The 12,296-nt window shown below is 35.2% G+C and overlaps 2 protein-coding genes across 2 annotated transcripts in view; both read right to left on the reverse strand.

The window, feature by feature from the left end:
• Positions 1-9,584, reverse strand: part of cacna1ab (calcium channel, voltage-dependent, P/Q type, alpha 1A subunit, b) — a 149,966-nt gene extending 140,382 nt beyond the window's left edge. The window contains exons 1-2 of the mRNA XM_067388832.1: positions 9,324-9,584; positions 5,672-6,061 (exon numbers count right to left, since the gene is read on the reverse strand). Coding sequence (XP_067244933.1) covers positions 5,672-6,057 — 386 coding nt within the window. The 5' untranslated portion in view covers positions 6,058-6,061; positions 9,324-9,584. The remainder of the gene's footprint in view (positions 1-5,671; positions 6,062-9,323) is intronic.
• A 592-nt stretch (positions 9,585-10,176) lies between these two features.
• Positions 10,177-12,106, reverse strand: wdr83os (WD repeat domain 83 opposite strand). The gene is made up of 4 exons (XM_067387211.1): positions 11,948-12,106; positions 11,396-11,501; positions 11,163-11,260; positions 10,177-11,040 (listed from the first exon to the last, which is right to left on the reverse strand). Exons 1-4 carry the CDS (start codon positions 11,995-11,997, stop codon positions 10,974-10,976), a joined length of 321 nt encoding a protein of 106 aa, XP_067243312.1. The 5' UTR covers positions 11,998-12,106; the 3' UTR covers positions 10,177-10,973.
• Between the last annotated feature and the right edge of the window lie 190 nt (positions 12,107-12,296).

Below are 12,296 nucleotides of genomic sequence, written 5' to 3' on the forward strand. Positions count from 1 at the left end.
TTTCCTCAACTGTGATTCATGCACAGGTTTATGCTGCCTCTGTGAATTTAAAAAAAAAAAAAAAAAAAAAAAGCCTTTAAAAACACATTTTGTGACATAGATAATATAAGGCTCTTCAAATGCAAGTTCACTAAAAAATGATTTTTGCCCACCCAAGCACAAAAGTGCTTTCCCCTGAACAAAGCACAAATAACTCTGCCTATGTTTCATCTCATGGCTGGTGTCCCACTGTGAATCCCTTTTTCTCTTTGTATGTGTCACAATAAACTTCTGTTATTTAATTTAAACTTATTTATTCTGTTCTTTCTCAATCTTTAGCTCAAATCTACAAGTGTTATGCAAAAGAAAAAAATATATTTTAAGGGAACTGCATCTATGCATCCACTAAAATCACATTGGAACCAATTACACTCTAAAAAATGCTGGGTTAAAAACAACCCAAGTTAGGTTGAAAATGGACAAACCCAGCGATTGGGTTGTTTTAACCCAGCGGTTGGGTTGAATGTTTGCCCAACCTGCTGGGTAGTTTTATTTAAACCAACTATTATTTAAAAATTGCTATATGGCTAGCTTAAAATGAACCAACCCAAAATAGTTGGGAAATTAAAAACCAGATGCAATTAGAGACAACAATAATAGACAAAAGGTGAATGTTTATTAATAAGCTTAGGCTAAGCTAAATTTAATAGTTTAATAGTTTATTAATATAAATTTATTAATAAGCAATTTAATAAATGTTTATTGTTTAATAATTATTCATTGAACATTAATAAATGTTCATTTCCAACATACTTTGGGTTAATTTTAATTAAGCAATACAGTAATTTTCAAACAATAGTTGAGTTAAATAAAACTACCCAGCAGGTTGGGCAAACATTTAACCCTACCGCTGGGTTAAAACAACCCAATTGCTGGGTTTGTCCATTTTCAACCCAACTTGGGTTGTTTTTAACCCAGCATTTTTTAGTTACATCAAAAAGTACATCAAAAATTGGTTACGTCTGTTTGCAGATGCCTCTTGGTTTGATATTTTATCATCTAATGCAATGACATTCAGACATTTTAAAGGGTCTCTCACTACATCAACATGTTGCATATCAAGCACAAGAAAAACAACCGTTCAAAACATTTGGGGTCACTACTATTATTTATTTATTTTATTTTTATTTTTTTGAAAGAAATTAATACTTTTATTCGGCAAGTAAGCAATTAATCAATAAAAGTGACAGTATAAAGTCTTGGATTATTTGACAAATATGTGTATTTCAAATAAATTCTGCTTTTTTTTAAACCATATTCATCAAAGAATCCTGAAAACAATTCCACAAAAATATTAAGCAGCACAAACTAATTTCAAGTTTCTTAAGCACTAAATCAGCCTATTAGAATGATTTCTGAAGGATTATGTGACACTGATGACTGATGAAAAAAATCAGCTGTAAGGACCAGGAATAAATTACATTTTAAAATATAACATAGAAAACAATATTTTAAATTTTAATACTGTTTCATAATATTACTGTTTCTTATTACAGCCTTGGTGAGCATTTGAGGCATCTTATTTTTTTTAAAGCGGACCTAATAATGCCCCTTTTCACAAGATGTAATATAAGTCTCTGGTGTCCCCAGAATGTGTTTGTGATGTTTCAGCTCAAAATACCCCACAGATCATTTATTATAGCTTGTCACATTCGGGTGTGAGCAAAAACACACCGTTTTTGTGTGTCCCTTTAAATGCAAATGAGATCCTGCTCCCAGCCCGCTTTCCAGGAGAGGGCTGAGCTTTAACAGCTCGCGCTTCAGTTGCTCATCAACAACAAAGCTGGAGAATCTCACGCAGCCAAAATGACAATTGTCAGTAACTGTGTTCAGCCTTACATTGTTCAAACCGGAGTCAGACACTGATGGAGAGACTCAGGAAGAAGTTACAAGAGGGGAAGAAGGGAAGAAGCTCATCATAGTCCATACAGCCATTTGTTGTAGTCCTTAAAAAGCAATTTCTGTAAAAGAAAATATCTCCCTTTGCATTGAACTTTGCAGATGTTGTTTATGCTCAAACAGCAACATTACACTAACTAAAGTTAAAAAAGGACCCCTTTAAATCGATCGACTCTAAACTTTTGAGTGGTAATGTATTAAAGTAAATGCACAACTTCATAGTGCAGATATAGTTATTGTACAGTTAATAATTGTGCCATTGTAAAATTGTGCCATTGCCATCACAAAAATTGTCTCATATAGGCTAAGGAAAAGAATGATCATAAAATCCATAACATTTTAGCAAAGTCCACTCACTTGGAGATTTCTGTCCTGGCCACTTGTATAAATCAAAATGGAAACCATTTGCAGAGGCTAATGAGGAAGTCTGTACAATTGCATCTGTTGGCATCCTCTCGGTCAGTTTGGGAAAAAGACTATAGCTGCCAGCTGCCAAGATCATTCTAGATGACATTGAACCATCAAGCACCCTCACACATGTAACGTCATTTTCCACAAATCATCCCAGTCTCTCTGTCTTAAATCAATGCTTTAATTCATTGCAGCCTTGGAAATGCTAAAAAGGCAGTTTTATGGGAGCTAAAAATAGCTCGGCTACCCTATTTATGTGGCTTAGGTCTGTCTTGCCAACAGAAACTGTGGAAGTGTCCGCTCGAAAGCTGCCCCTTTGTCACACTGCCCACTGATCTGTCCGCACTTGCTGCCAAGTGTCTCTGTATAAGACTGTGTATGTGTGTGTACAGTCTATATGTAAAATACTCCAAAGCCTGAGGGTCAAGTGTTTTGATTTTCAGCCTCTCGTTCTAAACCTAGACCACTGAAATATGAAGCGAACAACCTACAGTACATATAAGGTGGAGGTATGTAGGACACAGATAAAGGTATCAAGAAAAAAAGCAAAACACAGCTAAGAGACACAAGGTTTTTTTTAAATCTATTTAAGAGGCTGTTTTAATATAGCACTGCTCTAATTGAGAGCGTGTGAGAGACGTACCCCGTGTTTATGGAAAACACCGAGCACAAAGCAGTGGTAGAAGAGAAACTGTGCAAGAGAGTCTCCAATGTATGATTTTGTACATGCCTTGAGAGAATATGAGACCACAAATGAAAAGTCTTCTAATTTCTGTGCTAAACAGTAAGAATAACCTGTACAGGGACAATGTGAGCGTTTCATGCCAATTCACGAAACTATCCTAGTATGGTATCTTACTTTTTATATTGTTATAATATTATAATATTTATTAATGACATAATTAATAAAAGTATTATTTGTATTCCACTAAAATTGTTTCCAGACTGACATAATGTTCTCCAGCATAATCAGAGAATGATCCAAAGACCTTGTGCTTTCTCTGGACACAAGAAAATCAAAAATCAAACATCTCCACATGTTCACATGGTCAATATCACAAATAGACTTGCATGAAGATTTTCAATGTCTGCAACATATCTGTTGCATAGCCTGAATGGGTTTAGTTGTGTATCTTATACACTTGTGTGTGTTTGTGCATTTCTCTACCACTCTGCTGTGTGACAGACTCCCTGGGTCCATATTTAGTTACAGCTGATCACTCCCAGACCACAGACAAGAAAGAGAAAGTGAGAGAGAGAGAAGAGAGTGAGGGTAAATGAGTGAGTGAAATGAGGTGAGATTGCATTTTCTGTCAGTAACCTGTTATCTCACGTCTCCCCGCTGCTACGGCTGCCAGAATGAGTGGGTGAGCAATGAAAGTGGAAGCCTCTACACCCCTAAAGCGCAACAGAAATCGTGACTAGATTCCACTGCCACTCTGTGTTCATTGTTAAGCGGTCCCACCGTGACGCAAAACACAGAAACACAGACATACTCTTCTACACACCAGAGACCCGCAGCCGATGACACAAGTTTTTGTGCTAACAATGCCAAGGTGGAAAAGAACATGTTCTTTCTAACTATATTCAGGTAGAATTATTTCCTCCTATTTCCAGAAACAACTATAAATATGTAATAAATAAGTAAGTAAATATATATATTCATACATTCACTGACCATGATTTGGAAGTATAATGAAATTTATATAAAATAATTTTATATTTTGATATAACAAATATTTTTTATAATATAAAAAATATATATTCTTTCAATAATTCACAATTAATATACATACAGATATGTATATATGTGTGTGTATATATATATATATATATATATATATATACATAAATATATATATACATAAATAAAAATATATACATAAATATTATATATATATATATATATATATATATATATATATATATATATATATATAATATTTATGTATATATTTTAAGAATTATATACACAATGTTAATATAATTTGAACAGTAAATCAAAATGTAACATGTAAATTATATAAAATATATATATATAATTTATATATATATGTATATATTTAGAAAAATTATATATATTTAATGTTGATAATTTACCCAGTAAATCAAAATACGACGTAAGTTATATAAAAATTATCTATAGACAGAGCAGATGTTTTACCAGTTTCCAATAAATACAGAATTTGCAGGGCTCCTAAAAGCACGAATCCATGTTGTCATGACTTCATTAGTCACATGACATCAGGTGACTGGTTAAAAAAACTACTTTTTTTTCTTCACACCAACTTAGTCGACACATCAAATTCTGCCTCAACCAATGTTGCTAGTTTGGGGCAGGACTATCTGTCCAAACTATGGATGGGTGAAATGCATGATTTTTGCTCTTCAGTTTTGTGCTACTGGTGGCACAGAATACATCATCTTGACGGGCTCCAATTATAAGCTAAAGTCAGCAGAGGATTTGACTGACTTGTAGCTGACAAGTTTGTGAGAAGCATGTCCCCACTAATCACAACACAAGAATATAAACAGGCTTTTACGTCACTCCAACAAAAACATTTTTGCCAAACATACTTTCATCACAGCTGTTTTTCACCTTTTTGCCTAATTAATGTTTCCATCTTGGTCTGAGTTGTTCTCTTTCCATTGCAGATTTCAAGCAATTTCTGTTTCCCCCACAGAGCTCCAGGTTTTCACATTCACTAACTGCTGTCAGGCACAACCACACACACAGGGTCCAAATGAAGCAGGGGTCATCACTATGTCCATCAATGTTTCCATCACTGTGGCTCTAACATACACATCCTCTCCACACACACACCTACATGACCTGCCCTTTATTCTCAGAGATATGATAGGAGATGGATATTTTGAGTGACAGTCTGAGAGAAGACATGCTCCTTGAACGCTTTAGAGGAGGCATGGAAACAAACTAGGTCTCAGATGGATAGATTTACCTTTAAATGTCCAGATTGTGTACAATCTATCAGCCACATTGCAAATGTAAGACAAAAAACAACCAAAACCTACCAACTCTGGTAGATAAAAATTAATGATATGGGTGTATTTTATCATCAAAATGTGTATCATTGCTGACATTTTATATGAAACAAGGTTATGCTGTTGATAATTTCAATTCATAGAACTAGCACTGACATTAAACTACTCACGCAAAATTACAGTAAACTTAAATGTCATCAAATGACTAAACATGCCAAAACACATGTGATTGGTGCTTTTTGATGGACTTTTGTTCTAGTACACTTCAAAGAGTTCAACCCAAGACATTTAAAAACGTGACACATTATTTAATACTCACTCCCATTGTTTTCGTCGGGCTTGTGGAGTGCTCTGCAATTTATGGGACTGGTGGGCTTTGATGACATCACGGTGGTCCACTAGGCCTCCTCTCCTTCTGACAGGAGGAACCAGAGAGTCACTGGGCATCAAAGAGTAAAGCGTCCCATCCGTCACCACGGTTTCCCCTCCATTTGTTTTGCTGTAGTCAAAGGAGTCAACTTGGCATGCTTCATTACTCATGTCATACACTGCATGAAAGTATGTGGGGTTGGCACAAACACTGCTCCCGCTGGTCGGAGGATGACAGCGATGTTTGTAGCCCTGTGGCTGCGTTTTCCCTCCCTTCCGCAAGGACGGCGCTCTCTCCATGATGACTGAGCTGTCTGCATACATGGGAGACAGCATGGCTCTATGGGGCAAAAAGTAGAGAGGTGAATGTATTTATACAAAAATGTTTTAGGGAACGAGTATCATTTACAGTCTTTATTTACATTCTTTTTACTTTAGTTATTCAGTTAACTTGACGTGTGTATGAACATAGACGTACGTGGGTTGTATGCATATGGTAAGAGTACGTGAGTATGCATGATCATGTATGTGTAAATGTATAAATGTGTATGTATGAGGATATTATTAGAATGCATTCTTATCAGGTTTATTTTGTTCATTCATTTTTATTGATTTCTTTTCCTCACGTTTATATATTCATATATTGACAAGTCTTTATTTACGTATTCAGTCACTTATTTATTAATTTACTATGAGTACAACATGTATGATTTGTACTTACACAAATGATGTAGTGTGATCTGCATCATTGTTTCTGAAAATTATGAACATATTGTGATGGCTATTAATGGTTCCCTGTTATGAAAAGCAAAAATAAAGTATTAAAAAATGTTTTTTTATTTTATTTTTTTATTTGAAAAATATGGATACTGAAGTGGAATTCAAAGAAAGAGATCTTGTATTGTTGATATAGCTGTTGATATACCCTATTTGTATAATAATAATAAGCATTATTATTATTATTATTATTATTGTATTAGTATTTCTATTATTGACAATTTATAATAGCATTTTTCTATTTTGATATGGATGTTCTGCTGAATCTCCCATCCCCAATGACCAAAAGCCTGTTTCATCACCCTGTATCAAGACTATGTCAAAGTTGCTGATCCCACCCTGCCTTTCTCCTGTCTCCACATCCCGATTCAGCCAGAAAAAAATGAAAATTTAAAATTTAGTATTTTATAAATTTAAAACAGGAAAACTACTTATTCATAAATGCAAATGAGCATAAAATATATAATTTGATTGATTTATTGTTGCATTTTATTTATTTATTGTTGAACAATATGGACAGCAACCAAAAAAAAAAAAAAAAAGAAGAAGAAGGGCGGTGAAGGGGAAAATAGGTGACATGTAATCAAAGTACAAAGGGAAACAGAGGGAAGCAAAAAAGCACCAAGGGAGGTTTAATTAAAAAAGGCTGCATAGATGTTTAGAAAAAAATTGCAATAGACCAACGTCAGGTGAAAATAAATGATGCGCTCCGGTACTACGATATGCTGACGGTGTTTGGAGAATGTGTCCGCTGTGACACGGGTGGAGGAATAAAGTAATTTAAAATGACACATACACACTCAACACTTTCAATAACACAGAAAAAATGCAGTGCTATAGTCTGGGGGTTTTGATTTTGGGAGCTCTTGCCACAAGGGGCAATAACACTTTTACAGTTCTGTTTCTGAAAGCAAAGCATTGAAAAGGTGTCAAATGCTGTGTGACCTTCCCCAAAGTACATAGAGTAAATAAAAAGAAAGACACAGATGGAGCAATGCACAAGAAAAGATAAGCACAGTGGCCAAAATGTAAATGGAATGCATTCACACTACAGTCCTTATTGTGGCAGTCCTCTTTGTTGACAGGCGGGATTTGGTGTCAGGCTGTGATTATGAAGGACACAGCTTGTCTCAATGATCAGAAACTAAAGATGGAACTAACTAAATCCGCCTCTCTTTATTTTTGGCCAATGGAGAGCAAGCCATTGCAATACACTTGCCGGTTCCAACAGGGAATATATTCAGCGAGGTAAAGGAGAACTAGAAGACATCCTGAAAGGCCTTTAAGGTCCCTTCATGGAGGCTGACAGCATTGTGACATCCATGTTTTTGTATTTTTAGTCAGGAACACATATCTTCCTCATTTAAACTGGTGTGATGCATTGGCTGCTTCCTGGACAAGACAAAAGAATCCTTCTTTGCTTTGTTTGCTAAAGCGACAACACCATAAATCTCACTATAATGGCGAGGTAAAGCATAAGCATGGCCACAAAAGGTAGTAAGATCCAATTTTGGATGATTTCATTTTCATCATTGTGTGTTACAGCAAGTGGCTGTTTGTGTGGGCTGGTTCTCCATTGCACCAACCCACAGACAGCCTCACCATTTGTGTGGGTGTGTATGAATACATGCAATTAAGGTGACATTTACAAAGTTATCCAAAACCACAAAAACTTGCCCATAAAAATAATGGCCATCAGAATCCCTACTCAAAGATGTCAAGTATCCAACTCTGGAATAGTTTTACTGGGCTGAAGCTCTCCAGTATATTGGGAATTTTATATGGCTGCATATTAAAAATTAATTTTATTATCAGAAACGGTTGATGAAATTCAAAGTCTCAGCCAATTCTGCTGCTGACATGTGTATTGTTAAATAGAAGAACCAAGGAAATGTTTGAACACACAATAAAATGATTTGCTGCATTTAGTACCCTTCGGAGCATAAATAATATGCTACCTGCTGAGTGAACACTGGCTGTAAGCCATCACACAACAGCAAAAGACGGGCAGCAGAACATCTAACAAATATAGAAGTCTCTGTTAAACATGGACAGAAAAGTACTGATGTGATACCATGGTATAGTGCAGTGTTTCTCAACCAGAGGTCCCTGGACCCCTAGTGGTCCCTGACATAATGCCCGGGGGTCCTTATAAAATATCTGAATATGATTTTTTGTATATTTTGACATTTGACATGTTCCCATAAAATAAGATAATATATGTATAATATAACTGATGATATGACTGAATATTGGACAAGTCAACTAACGTAAATTACACTTGATTGCATTTGGTCGTCACAAAGACTTAATGATACCAATGAGCCGATTTTATTCTAGGATCCTTGAGGATGGTTCCAAATATTATGGGGGTCCATTACTCAAAAAAGGTTGAGATTTAATATATCAGGCAGTAAAATTAGAGTACTTTGTTATATTCAATGGTATTTACGTTGTACTCCAAGGTAGTTCAAAGATTACCATAGATTTGCCATGGCAAATGACCAATACCATGGTATTTTTATGGCACGATTCAACCAAATAAGGATTAAAGATTCCACAGGTTTATGTACCAACTACATAGATAGATAGATAGATAGATAGATAGATAGATAGATAGATAGATAGATAGATAGATAGATAGATAGATAGATAGATAGATAGATAAAATATAGTGTAATATAGTAATAATACAATTGTATATTTTACATTATATTACATTTTATATTTTTAAGATTACACATTTATAGAGAGAAAAATGTATATATGTTTAAAATAAGCGGTTGTGAACAAAGAAGAGACAAAACACTCTCCACGACACTTACCAGAACGGTTTGTGTTTTTTCTGAGAAGATCCTGGAATCTGGACCCGTCCGGATCACCTGTAGTTTATAACTGACAAAACTAACAATAAAACTCCACAAACTGAATGGTCCGAGGTCCGTTTTCTCAGAGCAGGAGGTCATTTCCATCTTCAAGCTCGGAACATTCTGTCTTTAAGTATTTTTGTTGGACAAAACAGATAATTTTGTATTTTCTCTCAGCGTAATATTTGTATTCCTGTCCGATGTGACGGCTCTCGAGAAACCAACGACTCTACGTGGCGCGAGACCCGCATGCACTTGTACGAGGAGTCTCGCGCTCTGTGCGCGTAACGAATACGTGACTGTACTGGCACTGAGAGCTGAGTGTCGCGCGGACTAAAACTACGCGTTTTGACTGCTACTGCGCGGTGGGTGAGAGACGGTATGGTTGTGTAATGTTTCTTCCTTCCGCAGGTTTATTTTGAGAGTGTACACATTATTATTCATAAGAGAAATGTAAAGACGAATTTCACTAATCAGTTGGTGGGCTACGTAAAAAAAAATATTCACAAACAATACAGTTTTATACAATAATTCGTAATAAATTATAATTATTGGGTTGGCTTAACATTGTATAGATTATGAATTAGCCAATAAGCGTTATCAGACGTGAAAAAAAAAGAGTGAATTGTCAGATGACGGTAAAATGCTGACTCAGTCTTAGTCAGCTTTGACCCAATTGTGACAAAATATTCGTCATAAGAAATTTAATTAGATACACAAAAGATTGAATAAGAAATATGTTTGTTACTATTTGAGTCATGCTTAATTGCTCATATTTATGTTTTTATTTAATGCCTATGTATGTAAAAAAAAAAAAAAAGATGTATTTGACTTTAGAACACATTTATCATATTAATAAATCATAATATTATATATTATGATATTGTCAGAAAAGTGGTAACATAGCATAGTAGGTTACAGACAAAGAATTTTAACACATTTTTGAAGAAACTGTCCTGGTGTTATAAAGCCAACAGTCAAAATAATAAATTATTAATATAAAATACTTCCAAAAACGTCAATTCATGAGTTGCCAGTTGTTCCCTAAATCCTCCAGGCCTGTGCAGAATCCATCTTGGATACACTGAGAGGGATAAATCTGGCACGTCTGTACAGTTCTGTATCTGTTTTGCAGCAGATCACACTTGGAAAAATTAAATATTTCAAAATAAAAATCTTATTTATCTTCTGTCCACACATACAGTCAGAAGCAGCAGCAGGATGAATACATTAACATCACGCTCTAAAATCTCTCCTGATAGTTACACACATCAAAGTGTCCTATTTAGCACTAATTACTCGTGTATACATGAAAAATACAGCCAAAAAAGAAATGTTTGAAGCAGCACACAAAAACAGTCATTTATTTCTCAAAATTATTCAAAACACGTGAATATTTTAGCATAGTATGGTCACATACATAAAAATCGATAAGCACAGAGAAAACTTGAAAAGGTTTAACAGGAGCTGCACTGGTCAATTTGACAGCCTCTGATTGGCCAGCTGGGCTGATGAGTGTGTGTTCCTGCGTTCCAGAAGGACAGTGGGAGGATCAGCTGGTTCTCATACCGTCCCTGCTGAGATGGCTCACTGGGTCTGGATTATTTGTTACCACGGTGGCGACATGGGCTGCGGGTTCTGCAAATACGACATCACGACTGCCGATATGGACAGCCTGAAGGTACAAAAGCATTTTAAATTTGGCATACAAGTCCAGAAGCACTACATTTGAGAACATCTTCAGGTAGACTAAACTCTAAACACTGGTATTAATTATGAGAATGACAAACAACTCACATGAAGCTGCTCATCATTTGTTTGGTGTCTTCTGAGCTTCGTGAATTAGCGAAACTGATGAACGAGCAATACACTGCAATCCACGCGCACCATTTAAGCTGCAAAAACATAAAAAAAATAAAACATTAAATCATTTTGCTCATGTTTGAATCATAAACAGTGAGCATTCATGAAGTAAACAGCACAGTTGACTGTAAACACAGGTGTTTTTGTAGAGGAGAGAATGAGGTCACCTTGAGCATCAGGCCACACATACTGAAGATCATGCCGAGCAGGTTCATGTAATCCGGTGTAGGATCTTCCAATGTTGGGTTGGTTTCGGTATTGGGAGGCTTGTAGCTGTAAAACAAATACAATATGCCTCGACTATTAATGCTTTAAATTCATATAAAACACACAGAACAAACATCACATGATTTCATCAGAGATACCTAGGTGAACAAATTGAAATAAATGAAGCATAATAACATAAATATGCAACGATAACTATCCAATTGCTGCCAGTAATAAGCACTGATAATAATAATAATAATAATAATAATAAGCACAGTAATTAGCACTACTTAATCAACATTATCATTTTAACACGTAACATTATTAAAAAGAACATCTAATTTAAAGTATAGTATTTCGTAAAAACCATATATCAATCTTCAGTGAAAATCTGGTTTAATCTCGACTAATCATTAGCCGAACTGCTGCTAACAGCGATGCTAACGAGAGCCAATCAAACCTCCCATCACAATAATTCAAAAAGTGTTCAACACGGACATTATAATACTCACCGAAAAATCTTATTCGGTCGTCTTGGGTCTGCCATGTTGTTTACGGTCATATCATAAAATCCTAATAAAGTTAAAACTTCTTTGAGGGGTTTAAGAGAAGCACGTCAGCGAACAGCTGACCTGTGAAATTCTACTACGCCTCATTCTGTTGTGTGTAAAGCTGTATGTGGTGCACTAGCACCCCCTGCCACTAAGGAGTGTAAGTGTTTGGAAAATTCATATATATATATATATAACAGTATATAACATGGTAAAAATTTGTCTCAACAAATAATGTATAGGTTTATTATTATTAAAATACAAATACTGTTAAGAAATGGTGTTAAGTCTAAGCACCCCGTATTATTAA

Source organism: Chanodichthys erythropterus, chromosome 6 (genome assembly GCF_024489055.1).
Source record: "Chanodichthys erythropterus isolate Z2021 chromosome 6, ASM2448905v1, whole genome shotgun sequence".
NCBI classification, from domain to species: Eukaryota; Metazoa; Chordata; class Actinopteri; order Cypriniformes; family Xenocyprididae; genus Chanodichthys; species Chanodichthys erythropterus.